The sequence below is a fragment of the Malaclemys terrapin genome, chromosome 5, assembly GCF_027887155.1.
Source record: "Malaclemys terrapin pileata isolate rMalTer1 chromosome 5, rMalTer1.hap1, whole genome shotgun sequence".
Classification (NCBI taxonomy): Eukaryota; Metazoa; Chordata; order Testudines; family Emydidae; genus Malaclemys; species Malaclemys terrapin.
The window spans coordinates 136581926-136602433 of record NC_071509.1 but is presented as its reverse complement, the minus strand read 5'-3'; the positions used below and the strand labels follow the sequence as shown (position 1 = coordinate 136602433).

Sequence of the window (20508 nt, the reverse complement as noted above, 5' to 3'; positions counted from 1 at the left end):
ATCAATGTGGCAACATCCCACGTTATTCATGATAACCAGCAATGTTCAGTTAGCCAGGCTTCCATCAGAACCAATTCAAATCAAACTTCGGAGTTGGCATGGGAGGAATGATCCCAAATTAGGCCCCCATCCTAAAATGTGCTTAAATTCATCCCTGTTCAGGACAGCACTTGATCATGTGCTTAACTTTCCCACTGAAGTCAACAGGATTTCAGTCCATGTTTAATCATGTGCCTAAAGTTAAGCATGTGCGTAAGTATTGTCCTTAGCAGGGAAGATTTGGGAAATTGGAGTCCTAGGCTCTAATTCAGTGCTCAGAAATCTGATGCCCACGTTTGTGCCCTGTAGTTTTTGTGCAACTTGAGGAGTTCTTCCACTGATAGGACTCCCAAAATCACTAGCGACCATCACTAATGCCTGATGTGTAGAGGTACTGGTCCTCCATAAGTCTAACAGCATTTAAATAGGAGTGATTTATTCATACCACTACTACTCAGCATCAGCTAGAAAAACGTGCTGAGTGTCTCAAAGACGCAGCCAGAACCCACACAGCCCATAGGCACACACACTTACTCTCAGACATTTTTGCCAACAAACTTAAAAACAGAGAACATGAAAGAGCAAATAAGTGCAAAACTTCTCATCTTCACCATAAGCGCACCCTCCCGCAAGCCCTAATTATCTCTAATGCTCAATCGAAAGAAACATACCAAACTGCACAAGATCCATATAATCATTAGCTTTCACGCCTTCCGGGTAGGATAAATGATGATGAAGTCTAAACTCACACCAGAGCCTGTTATTTTTTTAGGACAACACACAGGGAGAGGTTTGATCAAACTGCACATTCTCAGATGGGCTCTATTTACTAGTGATGAGTGATCGGTTTGGACCAAACGAGAAGTGATACGAATCTTTGCCCGGAACACAAACTGTATCCCATCGATGGAGATAGGACCAGGTCCTCTACTCCAAGTCTTCAACCCCCACATAGACTGGCCTCTCCCAATCCCTTCAATATGGCAGTGTAGAGACCATTGCTGGAAGTAAGCACAGACACGAGAGACACAAGATGGGATTTTTCAATGGGCTATCGACAGCAATGAGTTTAACCATTGACTTTAGGGGAACAGAACTGAACCAAACCTGAGCATTTAATAATACCCAGCTCTTATACAGACCTTTTCATTTCATCAATACATCTCAAAGCTCTATGCAAAGGAGGTCAGTATCGTAAGAACAGCCATACAGAGTCAGACCAATGGTCCATCTAGCCCAGTATCCTGTCTTCCAACAGTGGTCAATGCCAGATGCCCCAGAGGGAATGAACAGAACAGGGAATCATCAAGTGATCCATCCCCTGTCGCTCATTCCCAGCTTCTGGCAAACTGAGGTTTAGGGACACACTGAGCATGGGGTTGTGCCCGTGATCATCTTGGCTAATAGCTATTGATGGACCTGTCCTCCAGGAACTTATCTGGTTCTTTTTTTAACCCACTTATACTTTTGGCCTTCACAAGATCCGCTGGCAATAAATTCCTCAGGTTGACTGTGCGTTGCGTGAAGTACTTCCTTTTATTTTAAATCTGTTGCCTATTAATTTCATTGGGTGACACCTGGTTCTTGTGTTATGTGAAGCGGTAAATAACACTTCCCTATTTACTTTTTCCACACCAGTCATGATTTTATTGACCTCTATCATATCTCCCCTGACGCATCTCTTTTCTAAGCTGAACCGTCTCAGTCTTTTTAATCTCTCCTCATATGGAAGCGGTTCCATACCTCTACTTATTTTTATTGCCCTTCTCTGTACTTTTTCCAATTCTAATATCTCTTTTTTTTTTTTTTTTTGAGACCGGGAAACCAGAACAGCACACAGTATTCAAGGGGTGGGCGTACCATGGATTTACGTAGTGGCACTATGATATTTACTGTCTTATCTATCCCTTTCCTAATGGTTCCTCACATTCTGTTCGCTTTGTTGACTGCTGCTGCACACTGAGCGGATGTTTTCAGAGAACTCTTCACGAAGACTGCAAGATCTTTCTTGAGTGGTAACAGCTCCTTTAGACCCATCATTATTCCCATTTTTCACAAATGGGAAATTGAGACACAGGGCAGTGAAATGATGGGCCCAAGGACTCCCAGCAGGCCAGCGATAGACCAGGGAATAGAATCCCAGTCTCCTGAGTCCAAATCCAATGCTCTACCCTCTACCCCATGCTGCCACTTTTGAAAACACCACTCACAGATCCTGCTGCCACTCCCCCTGTTATGGATATTCTAACATAATAATTATTGTTCATGAGGGGGCATAAAGTGTGATTGGCAAATTACAGGCAAAAAAGCAAGACAGTCACTACCCTGAAGAGTTTGCAGCAATACAGAGAGCTAGGACCGGAGACAAGAAGGCTGGGTTAGGGAAAGATGATGAGGATTATGCCAAATACAGTCATGAGATAAAAATCCGGCCATATAAAACCAGGTTAAGAATGCTCAGCACTGACTTAACTCTGCTCTCATTGAAATCAGTGGTTACCCACCCACCGTGTAAGCTCTGCTTTTTAATGTATAATTAATATTTTAATTGTCTAATTACTTTGATGGAGGAGCACGGGCCAGCACTGTAGAGACAGTCAGAGAAAGTGGATTTTGAAGAGGCATTTTCGGATAAACGGGATGTGGGGCAACATACCAGCTCACATCAATACATGCATTGCGGACAAAGTGAGACCAAGCACTGATACCACAGTGATGGGCACTCGCTAGAGAGATGGAGGAGCTTGTGGGTGAAATATACAAGCCCCTCTCTAGCTGACCTCCTGGCTAAGATAGGAGACCCATCAATCCACAATTTGTCAAGAAATCTTCCAGTCAGCTCACCCCCTTTTTTTCTTTCCTCTAGCATGCCGAGCACATTCAGGAACAGTGTGACTTCCTCAGGAAGTTATTTGCTTCCATTCTGCTTCCTCTCTGTTTTCCCTGTACAGGATTACGTCTCCCCACATTTTGAGGGCTCCACCCACCAGGATTCTCAACCTCCCTCTGATCTAGCTTCCCCTCCTCCAGGACTGGCTGGGTCTTGCATGGTGCCGAGCACTAGGGTTACCATACGTCCGGATTTTCCCGGACATGTCCGGCTTTTTGGGCCTCAAATCCCTGTCTGGGGGGAAATCCCAAAAAGCCGAACATGTCCGGGAAAATAGGGAGGGGCCGGAGCCACTGGGTGCTGGGCCAGGGGCCGGGCCGGGGCCCGGGGGTGCTGGGCCGGGGGCCGGGGGTGCTGTCCCGGGGCCGCTCAGCCGGGGGCTGTCCCGGGGCTGGCACCCCAGGGCCCGAGCCGAACCAGGCTGGAGACGCTGGGGCCGTGGCCGGCTGCCGGAGGGAGCCGCTCGGTTGGGGGTGGCTAGACTGGGCCACGCCTCCTCCCCCCACCCCACCCCAGCTTACCTGCTGCCTGCTTCAGGCTTCCTGCTAATCAAATGCTCGCGGGAAGCAGGGGAGGGGGCGGAGTTGGGGCGGGGACTTTGGGGAAGGGGTGGAGTTGGGGTGGGGGCGTGGGCGAGGCTGGGGGCGGGGCCGGGGCCCCATGGAGTGTCCTCTTTTTGGACACTCAAAATATGGTAACCCTACCGAGCACTCCATCTCAAATCCAGCAGAACACATCAGCAAATGCTGACATTGAAGCACGTGAGAAATCTCACAAAAGGCAATAGGAATCTTCACATGCGTGAAACGAAGCACATGGTTAAGTGCTTTGTTGGACTGGGGCCAGAGTGCTCAGCACTTTGCAGGATCGAGCCCTGACCGAGGACATGGAGGAAAAACTAAAAAGGAAGGTACTGAGTTACATTACAATACTTTCCCGAGCAGTTCGTTTGAATGGGATTATACGCTTCCATCATTCGTCAAGTTTCCAAGCAACTGAAAAGGTGATGTGCAAGCCCAAGTTTGATATGATAGACATAGTTGTCAAGATCACCACATTTTCTTTACAGGAACCAACATTTTATCCCCCAGTAGCTCTGAGAGAGGTGCAGTTCCTCCAGCCACCGAAGCCTCCAGCAATGATGGGGACAACACTGCTCTGTGAATCAGCCAGTAAGAAGTATTCCATTCTCTCTCTCCAGTCTCCCTGTGCTCAAGGTGGGGAAGATATTGGCAAAGCATATGATAAATAATATACTGCATAGCAAGAAACCAGAGCTACACCACAGTCCCACCTCCCTCTTATGGGAGTTCACAGCACTACCAAGACATTCTGAACAGCAAGGCCCCTCCATCAGCACAGTCAAACTTTTTCTTCCTCACCAATCTCCATCAGTTTTATTGCACCACTGCTGCTATTCATTTTCCTGCTGTTTTCCCTGTTGTGCTAAATATTTCTACAAAGTTGTAAATCCAAACGTGCTCCTAAAAGTAAGTGACAGTCAAAAATAATCCAGGAAATCAAAAACAAATGAAAGACTAAACCCCCAAAAGAAATCAAAGCCATTATGGAGCAGATGTTTTTTATTATTTGCCTTGAGTTAAGACCAACAAAATACCATGCAAAAATTGGGAAATATCTATTTATATGCTAGTGGAGACCAACTCCAGAGAAACATAAGTTATGGAGAGCACCTATTATTTATAGGCCAATAGAGGAAGAAAATACACACAATGTAATGAACCTACAAAATGATATTAGCTACATATTGGTATTTTATTATGATGACTCACTTCTGCTGTAGGTTTTCTATAATCTCCTTTATAGTAAGTGCCAAGATGCTAGAGTCTGCATCATAGATTTTAAGGCCAGAAGGGACCATAAAGAATACTTAGATAAGTTGGATGTATTCAAGTCAGCAGGGCCTGATGAAATTCACCCTAGGATACTTAAGGAACTGACTGAAGCAATCTCGGGACCATTAACAGTTATCTCTGAGAAATCCTGGAGGACGTGCGAGGTGCCAGAGAACTGGAGAAGAGCAAACACAGAAACTGGTTTTAAAAAGGGGAACAAAAAGGACCCAAGGAATTATAGACCAGTCAATCTAACTTCAATACCTGGAAAGATACTGAAACAAATGATTAAACAATCAGTTTGTGAGCACCTAGAAGATAATAGGGTTGTAAGGAACAGCCAGCACGGATTTGTCAAGAAGAAATCATAGCAAATCAACCTAATGTCCTTCTTTGACAAGGTTACTGGCCTAGTGGATTGTGGGGAAGCAGTAGACGTGCGATAGCTTGATATTAGTAAAGCTTCTGACATAGTCCCATGTGCCTTTCTCATAAGCAAACTAGGGAAACTTGGTCTAGATGAAATTACTATTAGGTGGGTGCAGAACTGGTTGAAAGACCAGACGCAAAGACTAGTTATCAGTGGTTCGTGGTCATACTGGGAGAGCGTATCTAATGGGCTGCTGCAGGGGTCAATCCTAGAGCTGTTACTAGTCAATATTTTTATGAATGACTTGGATAATGGAGTGAACAGGACACTTACAAAATCTGCAGATGACACCAAACTGGGAGGGATTGCAAGCAACTTGGGAAACAGGATTCGAATTCAAAACAACCTTGAGAAATTGGAGAATTGATCTGAATTCAACAAAATGAAATTCAATACAGATAAATGCAAACGACATCACTGAGAAAGGAAAAATCAAATACATAACTAGAAAAATGGGGAATAACTGGCTAGGTGGTAGTATTGCTGAAAAGGATCTGAGGTTTATAGAGGATCACAAATTGAATATAAATAAACAATGTGATATCGTTGCAAAAAATAAACAAACGAATATTCTGGGGTGCATTAACAGGACTGTCCTATGTAAAGGACTGGAGGTAACTGTCCTGCTCTAGTTGGCACTCGTGAGGCCTCAGCTGCAGTACTGTGTCCAGTTCTGGGCACCGCACTTTAGGAAAGTTGTGGACAAATTGGAGAGTGTCCAGAGGAGAGCAACAAAAGTGACAAAAGGTTTAGAAAACCTGACCTATGGGGAAAGGTTAGTTTTGATAAAAGAAGACTGAGGGGGACTTGAAAATAGTCTCTAAATATATTAAGGGCTGTTAGAAAAGAGGATGGTGATCAGTTGTTCTCCGTGTCCACTGAAGGTAGGACAAGAAGAAAGGAGCTTAATCTGCAGCAAGGGAGATGTAGGTTAAATATTAGGAAAATCTTTCTAGCAGTAAGGATAGTGAGAGTACGTCTACACTACCCGCCGGATCGGGGATCGATTTATCGTGTCTAGAGTAGGTGCGATAAAATCAATCCCCGATAGCTCTACCGTCGACTCCGGAACTCCACCGCAGCGAGAGGCGGAAGCGGAGTCGACCGGGGAGCGGCAGCGGTCGACTCGCCACCATCCTCACGGCCAGGTAAATCGACCTAAGATACGCTATTTGCGTAGCTGAAGTTGCGTATCTTAGGATGACCCCCACCCCTTAGAGTAGACCTAGCCTTACATTCCAGAACAGGCATCCAAGGGAGGTTGTGGACTCCCCGTCACTGGAGGTTTTTAAGAACAGGTTGGACAAATGCCTGTCAGAGGTAGTCTATGTTTACTTGGTCCTGCCTCAATAGAGAGGGCAGTACTTGATAACTTCTCGAGGTCCTCTCCAGCCTGACAATTCTATGATTATGACCAGAACACAAATAATAGAATTTCACCCAATAATTTCTGCATTAAGCCTGTAACTTCTGTTTGAGCTTATTGCGTAGGATGGGTGGGATGCTGCCCACTCTGTTAACCTTTCTCCAGGTGGGGTGTGGGTTTGTTTGTTTACGTACAGCACTGATCAGTGAGTCAGACAAAAAGGTTATGTCACCGGATCCACCCCAGTGTGTAGTAGCCCCACTGACACAAATAGGGCGCTTTATCTGCCCGCATGGATCCAGTTTCAAGACCAGGGACTGAGTAATCAGTTCTTCCCAGGATACATTTGTATCATTCCTATAAGAAGAACTAGTCAGGAATTTTTTTGTTCTTTCGGCCATGAAAAAATTTGACAAAAACTAAAATGTTCACGTATCATTTTCTTTGGGATGTTCTGGGTTTTCATTGACAAAATGAAAACAGAAGAGTTTGAAACCAAAACATTTTGTTTTTTCTATGAACCCCCCCAAACTTTTGACGACAGACATTTTCCCACTACGATTTCCATTTAATCTAAAAAAAAGCCATTTTTCATTTAAAAAAAGAGGTTCAAAAGACCCGCTCTACCTATGAGGCTCAAAATGGGAACTCCACACTGTACCGACATGACAGTAGACCCCCGAAGTTGCATTTGGCACTAAGCTTTAGGGGAAGTCTCCTGCCAGTGGTGAAGTCCCATCGCTGGTAACAATGATGGGAACATAACAGGGCACTAGCATTTTTCCCCGCTGTGTCAGCTATCCCTGCTCCACGCTGACCTGGATGAGACAGTGGTAAAAATGCCAGCAACTGCACTGAGCCCTGTGTATGTTAGTGCTCTCACCAACAGTGGGAGATGTCCTCCAAGACTCTAGTGTGGACAACGCCACAGACTGCTCTCTATCCACTTGCAGCATTGGGAGTTCCACGGCAGACTGAGAGCTGTGGATAAACTTAAGGCCCTGAATCAACTGATCATCCCCGTTCAAAGCCGATGGAATTTAACCGCATGATTAAAGTTCAGCACGTACGTGGGTGCTTTCCTGAATCAGGGCCTTAGTGACTAAAAAGAAATCCCACTTCTGCTTTTAAAATACTTATAATCCCAAAGGGGGATGGGGAGAGAGACTTCTCCTAAAAGGTCCACCCATCAGATATCCTTTACAGGCATTTGTCCCCCTAGAAAGTGAATATCAAATTATGTTACACATACTATTAAACTGGACAGAAATAAAGAGACACAGCACAGACATAACTATAGTTGTCAAGTTACCCTGACAGATCTCATTTTCAGTAGACTCACAAGATTTCAGCTGTCCAGCCTCTCCACCACCAACAGAGCCTTCCGATCCACAATAATGACCATGTTGCTGCCTTTGAATTCATTCAAGTAGAAAAGCGTAACTGACATTATGTTTGGATGGCTCTTGGGAGCAAAGAACGGTTAGGATGATTTATTGGCTTTTCTAATGTTTGACAGCTTATACCTTGGTGTGTGTGGTTGGTGGAAAAACAATTTTTTTCTCCCATTGCCTTCTGAAAATACACTTTTAGTGGGGAAACACATACAAATAACGCGGGAAAAGCCAGTAATGATAATAGAAGCATAAACTGCTTGATTGTTCATATGTAAAACTGACGGCATGGAAAGACAAGCAACGTAGAAGATAGCGGCAAGTAATTTTACCCATTTTGCATGTGCAACATAGAAGAAAATGGATCCCAGTGGACATTATATCATGCGGACAATTTTTCTCGGGGGAATAGCATGAGCCCGAACGTCTACGCTGCAATTTTATAGCCCCACAGCCCCAGGCTGAATCAGTCCCAGGGCTTTCACTGCAGTGCAGGCACACCTGAGAGCGCAGTCTAGACTGCTCTCTGGGACTCGGCATGGCTGCAGAGGGCCTTGATGCAGATTGGTATAATAAAGTGGATGCCTACTGGATGTGGGAACAACAACTGAGAGCATCAACACAATCAACACAAGGAAACAACTCAATTCTTCGAAGGAAAAACAAAATGCAAGGGCCAGGTTATTGGAGCTAGCACAGGCCCAGTGAGAAGGTGGCCCTAAGACCCTTTGGTGTCCCACCCCTTTCCCCCTACACACACACACACAATCCTGGGACTACAAGGGACCCGATCCTGTCCCTGGTGTAAATTAGAGCAGCCTGAGGGCACCAAGAGGATGGTCTGGCAGCCCTGGATCAGACAGATGCAGCAGTGTCTCAGCCATGCCCCTTCTTGCCTGGCCACAGCCCCATGCCAGCTGCCAGGAGAAGTAGTGGCTACAGCAGCCCAAGGCCACTAGAGCATTCCCTACACAGAGGGACGTTCTCCACTGCCCCGATCCACCAAACGTATCGTCACTTTGTGTCAGCAAGAGGTGCAAAGCAGTCATAGCTTGGCTGTGTTTCTGGACTTACTGCGTAACTCCTGAAAGATTAGCACAGAACACCAAACCCAGTGAGATCACAAGACTAGCCTTAACGGTGGGTGGCTTGTGAAGCTCTCTAGTCCCTTGAGAATGTAAATGGTGAGACTTACAGAGAGGAAGGAAAGTCTAGTGTTTAGGGACTAGCCTGCAACTCAAGAGACCTGGATTCAATTTCCTGCTCTGTTGCAGGCGCCATGTGTGACCTGGGGCAAGTCACTTATTCTCGCTCTGCCTCAGTTCTCCATCTGTACAATGGGGAAAACAGCACTGCCCTACTCCACAGGGGTGTTGGGAGGGTAAATATTCTGAAAGATTGTAAGGTGCTCAGATTCTGCAGTAAAGGGGTCAAGTAATTACTTCAGATCAGTGACTGCCCTTAGCTGCTAATTTCTGGCTTATATTCCACAACTATTTCACTAAACTCTCGCCCTGTATGCCCAGAAAATAAATAGCTACGTCAAAAGTTAGTCAAAGAAAGCCAACAACCAGTAGAACTAAAGATCTCAGACACTGAAGGCCAACCAATAAGTCTGCCAATACAACTGCTTGCAAAAGCTGCTGAAAAGCCAAACACTTTCTCTTCTGCAAGCTTGCCATCCAATTGTTCAGATGGGCACACAAACTGGAGGGCAGGATAGGGACAAGAGTGGTACGAACCAATGAAGAACACCTCCACTTCTCCCAGTTCATTTTTGAGGAGAAAAAAAAAAAGTAACAATTTGAGCCCAGACAATGGTTTGCTGGTCAAGTTCTCCTATGTATGAGTCAACTCCGGCTCTCGCTAAACAAGGATCAGGCATCGAGTATCAGGGGGTAGCCGTGTTAGTCTGTATCTACAAAAACAACAAGGAGTCTGGTGGCACCTTAAAAACTAACAGATTTATTTGGGCATAGGCTTTCGTGGGTAAAAACCTCATTGCTAATGAGATAGCCACACTCAGATTAAAAAATTATTTCAAAAAATGAATTTGGGGTAAGTACAGGAAATTGTCAGGTTTGTGAATTCCTTGTTTACCCAATAAGTAGGCCTGGAAGAATTTTATTTGTATATATAATTTCACTGGATAACATTATTTAATTTTATAATTTATTTTAAGCATTTTTCTCTATTTATATCAATGTAAATTTTTACAATTGCATTGCAAGAAATTATATGTGGGGTCAGACAATTATTTAATGATAGTAGATGCTGAGATTCAAAATGTTAAAGCTTTATAACCACTGAAACACAAATTGTCAACATAACATATCAAAATATACAGAGTAAATACCCATAATATACAAAGTAAATATCCATACATCCTACTCCAAGTTCTCAAGCAGCATATTTCTTACTTTGCCTGGCTGTAAATTTCAGTCATAGATGGAAATACTTTTTCATCAGTTTGTGTGTGTGCGGTGAAGTCAACATTTATCGACACTTACCAATAAAAATCGAATCCTTCCAAGCCTACTGATAAGGGTTACAAAGGTGAAGCACTGATTGAAGAGGAACTCTAAACAGCACTCTGGCCCTGAGACATAGCCCTATAGTATAGTTAAGAAAACGTTCAGGACTCAACACTCTAAGGAAACTTTTACCCAGGTTTGTGGAGTCGTTTTTTCCTTTGCCTTATGCAGGGGAAATCTGATTTTAGGTTTTGGAAACGGGGGACAAAAGAAACCCGATTGCAAGATGGGTTGATTTTCCTCTCACGGCAGCGTGAGGCTCTATTTCAATAACGCACCTAAGCACATGTTTAAGTCCCTTCCTATTCAGTGACGCACTCAAGCAGGTACAAACTTGAACATTAAACACGTGCTTAAGTCCTTTACTGTACAGGGATGAACTGCTGACTCAGGGCATCATATAGTGAGAGTTGCACTAATTGAACTAGATGTGGGAATGTAAACTGATTCTGTAAACCCGTGTGGACACTCTTATGTAGGTTTAAGAGTGGCTTAGCTTGGTTTAGCTTAAGTCAATCAGGAGCAAGTTTAAGCTAAGCCAAACTAAGCCACTCTTAAATCTAAGTGTGTCCACACAGGGGTTTACAGTTTAACTGAATTGGTGCAAGTCTGTATGTAGACAAGGTCTCATTCAGGAGTAAATCCTCGCAGATTTACACTGGTGTAAAGACAGGAATCAGGCCTCAAATGTCTTGAACTTTGAGAAAAGAAGTAAACCTCTTCAAACTTCAATTCAAAAACCACATCTATTGACTTTGATGGGCCTGATTCTCCGGTCACTTCTGTCCCAGTCTTGCAGTGTGGTACACTAGCATAGACCCCTTTCTGTGCCTTTGTAGATTCCCAACGACTCCGGTTCAGGACTCTGTGCTAGCAAACTGCATTGCAGGATTAGGGCTGCCGTGGAGTCACTTCAGTCTAAAGCCATTGGAGTTACACTGGTGGAAAACTGCTACAAGAGGAGAATGAGGCCTTAAGATTTAATTCATTAACTAATATCACAGAAACACATATGCATGAATCATATCAAACATTGGGCACTGGCTTTTTACTTAACTTACACAAGTTTATTCGGCTGCACTTTAAAAATTAACATGACATGGCTCATGGCATAAAATAAACTGATCTGGTTTTTTGCATCTTCTTGAACACTTGTTGAAAGTTCTTTTTTCAGAGAATTAAAATATTTTTAAAATAGGGTTACCATATTTAGTGCCTCCGAAAGGAGGACACTCCACAGGGCCCCGGCCCCGCCCCCCGCCCCAACTCTGCCCCCTCCCCAAAGTCTCCGCCCCCCCTGCTTCCCGCGAACATTTGAGTCGCGGGAAGCCTGAAGCAGGTAAGGGGAGGTGTGGGGAGAGGAGGCGCGGCCCACCCCCAGCACCGCACCACCGGTCCCCAGCCCGGCCCCCGGCACCGCCGGCCCGTCCCCCGAGCCCCCGGCCCGGCACCGCATGTCCCGATTTTCCCGGACATGTCCGGCTTTTGGGGATTTCTCCCCGGACGGGGATTTGGAGCCCAAAAAGCCGGACATGTCCGGGAAAATCCGGACGTATGGTAACCCTATTTAAAAGCATTTTGCAATCAGTGCAAAATATAATTACAGAAACACTTCTTGGGCTGACCTAAAATTTAATTTTATTATTTGCACCACACAAAGGACATTGAAGGCATGCAGATGAATAGTATATTATGGTTTTAAATGTTACAGAAAAGGGGATGAGGACCATACCAACTCTGCAGTTTCCCACTGGGAATATCTGTCAGTTTATCCAACTGTAACTTGATTTGCAAATAGCTGCTTTATACATCAAATTATGGTGTCAACGTTTATGATACTATAGGAGGAAAGTCTGTCAATGTTTCTATTATAAGATGCTTTGCCTATTTACATATATTTATAATCATTGTGATAATGTGCTTTAAGATGTAACTTGGCTTAGATGCAGTCTTGGGGTCAATTGTTATGTATTTTTAAAAATACATCATTCATAAGTTGCCTCATTTTAAAGTCATATTTAAAAGCTATGTTTCAATTGCTTTTTGTATATCTAAAGCAAAAAAAGAAAAGATTTGATTTAAAACTGAAACTGGTATTTGATTCTTACTAAACAGGGTATAATTTGCTTTGAATATTTTGAAAAGAAAAAGCTAAAACTGACAAAGATGTTTAAAGACCTGATTCTGAAAATCCTATTTCCTCGGACTCATATCAGCAGTCCCATTGAACTCAATTTAAAAAGTCAACAGGATTACTTGCATGAGCAAAGATTATTCTTGTAAATCAATGCGCAGGATTGGGCCCAAAATTGCGATCGTGGAAAGAAATAAAAAAAGAACGGTTCCAATGCCCTCCACTGAAGAGTATATAACTTTTTAAAAGCTTGTAATAGGTACTTTATTAATAGACTGGAACGGCTCCAAAGTTAGATATCTATTTTTACACAACACACATTCAAATATCGCCAGCTTGCATAGTTTCCCAATCTATAGCATTGTTAAAATAATGTAAGAGCTGTCTGAATATGTGATTTATGAAGCTGAGACTGTACAGGCTATGTAAGTAATACCTTTTTAAGAAACCTGGTTACATCCTTTTTTTTTTTTTTACCCAATAGATTGGAATAGCTTGAAATGGAAGTATCTAATACAGATGTAGGTTGCTTTTTTAAGCTCATTAAAAGATAGTTCTAACTGGTTAAATATATATGTTTTGATAACATACCCAAATATGTATATACCCAACAGGCCAGGTCAGTGGGAGTTCTGCCACTATCAGATAAATTAGAACAGCAAGAACCATTCCAGTCGCTGAAGTAAGCAACCTGCATTTTATAACCCTCATCTAAGGTGCCTGTTCCCGCTGTCCCTATAAATAAATAAATAAAATTAAACTATAAATAAATCAGTTAAATAAATCCAGCCAGATAAATCCTCCAAACGACACTTCGTTAAAATGGACACATCCCTGGAAATTCTAAATTAACCCTATTACTCTGTTCTTAAATTACTGAAATAACAGACAGAGATGAGTTAAGGACGAAGCGTCGACCTTAATTTTGAATTTTCTACTTTTGTCTGTTTAAAGCCACATTGTCGTTATTTCAAAGAAGTGGTTTCATTTTTTTCTTCTCATTTGTTTAACAATCTACTTAGCAGTCGTTACAGTACTGTCTGATCAGCACTTATTTCTGCTGAGTAGTTCTAATTTATTCTCCCTTTTTAGTGGTAATTATGCAAATAAGGTAGCTGTGATATATTATTAAAAACAATCAGAAAATATACACAAGTCTTTTGAAAATTTGCCCATAAGACACTTTAATGTCATCTGTGTTACTTCCAAATGAGATCTGCAAATCAATCCAAATTTACAGAAAATGTGAACCAAATCATTCCTTAAAAAAAAAAGCCTTCTTACTTTGTAAGCTTTACATAAATAAATTTTAGAAGTCACTTCCAAGACCCTTAAAGCTTATGACAGAATTTAAATTGTGTGCACTTTTAACATTAAGGATGTGCAAGAAATAAAGTCTAATACAATGCAGTCCTTAATGTCAAGTAAGGGTTTCAGAAGTTACTGCCAAGGGGAAAAAAGAGGAGATACAGCCCACACAGGAACATAATCTATTTGGGTTCATATACTGTGCCTCTCAACATGCTATCTCAATCATGTAGCAACTTTGGCATCAAGCAGCTTCCAGAAAAACGTAACTCGGGCAATTACTGTGTTAACATTGTTGTCTTACAGCCTCAAGCAACATATTTCTGATTAATTGCTATCAATATTCTTTGCTGTGCAAAATAACTCCAGCCCAGTATGTTCATTCCGTCAATAAAAATAAAACATGCGTGACTGTAACTCAGGGGAAGTCGTTTCTCTAAGGATATGTCATGGGTAATGCGTTTAATGCAAAGGACTGCTTTTGAAATACTGGCCTTTGAAGATTCTCAATAGAGCTGAATTTCTGATTGTGTATTGTTAGGAGGGAAAAAATACAAATAATAGGATTCTAACGAGTGCAATTTGCAAAGGAGTTTAACTCTCACTATTGAACGATGACTCACAGATGCCATTCTACTGAGCCCTCTTCCTTCACTGCACGTTATAGATTAAGATATAGTATGACTGCTACGAAAATGGTTTTCTCTTTATAACAGAAACTGTGGCCAATATTTTTAAACCAGGTGTCTACTTTTATCCTCCTAAACCCATATTTAGGCATATTAGAAAGTGTGTTTAGCACCCAAACAGCTCCTGTTGAAAACAATGGAAGTTGTTAGCTGCTCAGCTGTTTTGACAATCTAGCCATAGAGCAAGGTGCCCAAATATGGATTTAGGAGCCTAATTTTAGGCTTCAATTATTTTTTTTTAAATTGGCCTATGTTTCAAACAAAATGTTCACAAAGCCTTCCACCTCTATAGCTTTGCCTAACATGATTCACAGTGCATGATATGGATTTCACATCTCCTACCTAGGAATACCACTGCAGTTAAAACAAAAGTTCAGTTTAAGATTCACTCGGTACTAACATTTGATTCATAATATAAGTGGAAATAAAATTCTCGCAGTTGTTACAGGAAAAGAAAAGCTATTAAGCTAACACAGACAAGTGGTAAAAGTTCTTTGCTGACCAAGTTATTTTTAAGCACAGCAGAAACAAAATGAAAATGGGAACATTAATAAAAAACAAGGAAAACTTGACTAAATTTTTTTATTCTCCCATCTTCAAGAAGTCCAACCCCTCCTCCCCCCCAGTTGGCTACAAATAAACCTATGATCTCTCAGCTAGTGTAAATTTTCACATCTCTATTGAAGTCAACTGAGCTAGGGATGGCAATTCGCACCAGCTGAGGCTCTCTCCCCCAGAATGCACCTTGAATGCTGAGAGAAGCAAAACTGAACTTTTCAAAACCAAACTGTTGACAAGTGTCAACAGCATATGGCACAGGGACTTTAGCAACTGAGGCTCTAATGAATTAGCCTTGATTCACTGCAGGGTGAATCATTTTCAAAGTAGAACTGTTCAGCAGTAATTGACCAAGAAGCCATGCTGTGAAAAGCACTTGTCAGATAATGCTTGTTTACAAATAAATCTACAAATGGTAAAGAGTGGCTGTTACTGAATAAGTTCAGGTCCACCTCTAGACTTCACTTCCTGCCCCGGGCGTATGAAAAGGATAAAAGTTGAAGATTGTGACTAAAAGGAGGAAGAGAGTGAGAGAGTAGAAAGCCAACCTATGTGCTGTCAATAGTTATTGTAATATTCCCACATCTCTTCTTTCTCTAAAGATCTCACTAAACCATTTAACAAGGCTATTTCGTTTAAAAAACTCCAGTATTCTATCTTACAATAGAGGCCCGATCCTGCAAGTTTTTGTGCACAAGTGGGCTTTACTCACTTGCAGCAGTCCCTTTGACTCCAGTGGGACATACTCACATGAGTAAGAACCATGTGTGAGTATTTTGAGATTGCAGGTGCAAAGTGTCTGTCTCTGTTTATTAATAGATCAGTGCAAATCATGATAAACCAGAACAAAGCAACATGCTCCCAACTTAGAAACTGCTCATATGAACAGCCAGTGAGTAGCTCACTCCTGAGAGCAATCCAACTGACTTTACTGGCGTGAGTAGCCCCAATGAAGTTATTCACAAGCATGGATGTGTTTGCAGACTGGATCCATAATGATTGATTTGTAGAAGAGAAATCTAAGGAAACATTCACTCTCCCCAATCTATGCATTCTCCAGCCCTGAGCACTCAGTAACTTCACAGCCACGGGAGTGCATTTGTCCCTTCCTCTAGATATTTTTTCTGTGATTGGCATTAGTCTAATTTTCTAAAATATATTAGGACAAGCTATTTACCTCAGGCCACAGCTTTGAAACCTCCCTGTGCCCTTTCCCCTCCTCCCCCTTTAATAAATCACTGTGTGTAATACACTTGGCTTACAAGCAGGCTTCTTGGTCTGAAAGTTTGTGTATTACAACTTGCATATGGATCCAAAAAACAACAACAAAAAACCTCAATATTATCTACCTTGTCGAGTAAAAAAGAAGAACAGGCTTCAGAAAAACTGGGAAGCATCCCAGGCAATCGGGAAACTTTGTCATATGTCTTTACATATTGACTTTAAACAGACAAACTTTTACATTGTCAGCAATAATCAGTACAAGTCCCCATTCTGCTTGTCGCAGTATTATGGGGTAACAATTCTTATGTTCTCATTTCTCCGAGGGTTTTTTTTTTTTTTTCCTTCTTGCACAAAGCACCTTTTTTTTTTTAAAAAAAAAAAAGGGAAATAAACTTTGGACAGCATTTGGAATGCGCCCGAAATAACTAACTATGGTTTGGGGGAGGTATTTCCTATCCCCATCCTCTCTCCTCTCGGGCATGTGTAGCTTTCATTTGGGTTTGGATTTGTGTTGTCCTGCTCCTGATAGCCCTGTTTTGGCGCTGGAGTCTCAGAGCCTTATTCGGGGGCTAATTCCTGGGCTCTGGAGCTGAAGTAATTTAGATGCGACACTAAAGAGAGATTTTAAGCGTCTGGCTGGAAGCACACAATCCAGTCCAACCACACAACACAAGCACACAGTACAACCACACAAGCCCACACACACAGCACAACAAACACACACACACAGCACAACCCAATCCAAATACAGGCACAACACAAAACACACACATAACCCCAATACACACCATACAGCCCGACACACACACACACAATCGCACACAAAATACCCATAAAAAGAAGAACAGGAGTACTTGTGGCACCTTAGAGACTAACAAATTTATTAGAGCATAAGCTTTCGTGGACTACAGCCCACTTCTTCGGATGCATATAGAATGGATCCGAAGAAGTGGGCTGTAGTCCACGAAAGCTTATGCTCTAATAAATTTGTTAGTCTCTAAGGTGCCACAAGTACTCCTGTTCTTCTTTTTGCGGATACAGACTAACACGGCTGTTACTCTGAAAAAAATACCCATACAGCATCACACAAAAGACAAAACACACACACACACACACACACACCGTGTAATCCAAACACAGGCCACTACAGCAGGACACGGACACACAACCCCGGTCTTGCACCCCTGCCCCACCACACGCGCCTGCCCGAGCCGCCCGGAGCCCTGCACGCCGCGGGGCGCCCCGCGACTCCCCGCCGCAGCCGCTCAGCGGGGAAGGGGGCTGCCCGCCCCGGGAACCTGCTGCCGGGAAGAGAGGAGCGACCCTCGGAGAGCTGCGGGCCGGGGGGACGGGCCGGAGGGGTAGGACACGGGGCGGGTTGTGGGCACGGGGCAGGGCGCTGTGTGTGTCTGCGGGGGCGGGGGGAAGGGAGCTATGGGGGGACCCGGGGAGTGAGGGGGCAGGGCGGGTTGTGGGCATAGGGCAGGGCGCTGTGTGTGTCTGGGGGGACCCGGGGAGTGGGGGGGCAGGGCGGGTTGTGGGCATAGGGCAGGGCGCTGTGTGTGTCTGGGGAGGCGGGGGGAAGGGAGCTCTGGAGGGGACACGGGGAGTAGAGGGGCAGGGCGCTGTGTGTGTCTGGGGGGACTGGGAACTATGGGGGGGCCCGGGAAGTGGAGGGGCAGGGCGGGTTGTGGGCACGGCGTTCTGTGTGTCTGGGGGGCCGGGGGAAGGGAGCTATGGGGGGACCCGGGGAGTGGAGGGGCAGGGCGGGTTGTGGGCACGGCGCTGTGTGTGTCTGGGGGGGGGGCGGGGGAAGGGAGCTATGGGGGGACCCGGGGAGTGGGGGGGCAGGGCGGGTTGTGGGCACGGGGCAGGGCGCTGTGTGTGTCTGGGGGGCCCGGGGGAAGGGAGCTATGGGGGGACCCGGGGAGTGGAGGGGCAGGGCAGGTTGTGGGCACGGAGCGGAGGGAATCTGGAGACGGCGAGGGACAGGGTAGGGAGCTGCTGTGGGCAAGAGGCTGTAGGGAGCGCGGTGGCTGGACAGCGGGACCAGGGGGTTGGAGAGCGCGAAGGGGGCGCAGCCACCCGCCCCCCGGGAGCGGACCAGGTGCTCCCCCAGGCACACGGGCACCCGGGAGGGGGATGCTCCCTTCCCCCCATCCCAGCGCGAGAGAGCCCGAGTCATTCCCCGGCTCCCGCAGCCCTGGGGCAGGGTCCCCCCCCCCCCGCGCCTCTCACCTTCGTTGCTGGGGCTGGCCAGCAGGCTCCGCAGCGCCCCGCACAGCAGGAGGCACGTCCAGAGGGGAGCCGGGGAGCCGCCGCCGCTGCAGCCGAGCCCCGCTGCCCCTGCCCGGGCGCCCGAGCCCCGCATCCTCCTCCGCGGCCGGTGCCGTCGCCTGCCTCCCCGCTGCGGCTGCTGTGCGCTCTGCTCCCTTAGCGCATGGGTGCGCGCTGGCGGGCCAGGGCTCTCCGCGCTCCCCGCTCCGGCGCTGGGGCAGCAGCGCTCTGCCGGACCCGGGCTGCGCTCCCGAGCCCAGCAACGCGCGCTGGGGAGGAGGGGGGCAGCCCCAGCCGTAGATGGAGGCTTGGAGAGGGGGAGGGAGATGGAGATGTGCGCCCTAGATGGACAGAGCGCCTGAAACTGCACCGGCTGCGGCTGCTGCGTGTGTGTGTGTGTGTGTGTGTGTGAATCCGCCCCCGTCCTCGCCCGACCCGCTCCGCTCCGCTCTACGTGCGAGCGGGGATGAGACGCGCCACAGAGCTTCCCTGCCCGGCTGCTGGGAGCCGCCAGCCACCTAGCAGCGCCAGCCGCGAACTGGGGCTCGGCCCTCCCCGGAGCGCCAGGGAGCCACAGGGAGGAGAATGAGGGGCCAGCTAAGACACCACCCAGCGCGTGTCTCCGCTCTGTGCCTCTGTGCATTGGAGCTGGAAGGCTGCCCGATGCCCACAGCCCATCCTCCCAAGCAGCTCCCTTACGCGCACACACCGCAGGAAGGAGGTAGTGCCTGGTACCCTCACCTCACCCTGCACCTTTCCCTTCCCTGGGATTGTTTAGACCCCCCCCCCCTCCTCCCCATGCCTGGATTTCTAAGTGGGGAGTCTTGGATAGGCTTTTTGCTCTATTTGGTATTTAAGGTATCTTTTATTGATTGCTTGTTCGCCTCACTGTACTTGGTATTCAGTTTATTTTGTGTCATGCCAAGGTAAGCCAGGAGTAATCACCTTCACAAAAGGACTGGAGATGGTTGGCTAACTGGCCTACATGAAGTAAGTGTGCGGTATGGGGGAAAAGCCTGACCCTCTGGAAGGGAAGTCCCTGACTCCCGTGGAAGCAGGGTTTCACCCGAGGTGTTCACATGAACCTTTACACAAGTGGCTGCTCCCTCCTCCTGCCAGCAATGGCACTGTCTTCAAGTATAGGTGACTCAGCTGAGTAAAGATTTGCAGGATCAGCCCCCAAATTCTTAAACTGTAGCCAAAGGGTAAGAACATGGGAGTCATCACATGCCTACAGGTGAAGAGGGAGGATGGTGTTGAAGTTAAGGCTTAGGACTCAGGAGATCTGGGTTCCCTCCCTGGCTTTTCCACAGACTTCCTCTGTGACATTGGAGATTAAGAAACCTAAACTTTCTGTGCCTCAATTCTCCCCTGTAAAATGGGGATAATAAACATTATTTCTCACATCCTCTCTGGCTTAGACTGAAGCTCTTCTAGGTAGGGACCATGTACGTACAGCACCTAATGGGGGCTTCCTCTCAGCTGGAGTCTCTAGGCACACTAGTAATAAAAATGAATTAAAAACATTGAGACACGTTCAGCAAACCCAGTGCAAGGAGCCGTGTGTAACTTGTGCCTCGTTTTGCTAGCAGAGCTCCTTGCACTGCAGGGAGATTCAGCTTCGCACACAGCAGGATGTTTGCCACTGCCCTCCATGGATTTTCAAAAGGGAGGGTTCATGCTTTAACTTCTTGCAGCATTTCACAAGAGCTCTGCTGGAGTCCAGAAAGCCTTGACTCAGTGGCCAATTTGGCCAAGTCCTTTTGGCCCCAGACCAACCACTTATATCACACTCTCTTCCCCACTGGA

At 45.6% G+C, this 20508-nt stretch overlaps 1 protein-coding gene across 10 annotated transcripts in view; it reads right to left on the bottom strand.

Annotated features, from left to right (window-relative positions):
- EPHA5 (EPH receptor A5) overlaps positions 1-19267 on the bottom strand; it is a 399378-nt gene extending 380111 nt beyond the window's left edge. For all 10 annotated transcript variants that reach the window (XR_008445069.1, XM_054029616.1, XM_054029620.1 and 7 more), the window contains exon 1: positions 18661-19267. Coding sequence is in view for 9 of the 10 variants with exons in the window: in XM_054029616.1 (XP_053885591.1) it covers positions 18661-18793 (133 nt within the window). In the remaining variant the exon portion in view is untranslated. The remainder of the gene's footprint in view (positions 1-18660) is intronic.
- Positions 19268-20508: the final 1241 nt, after the last annotated feature.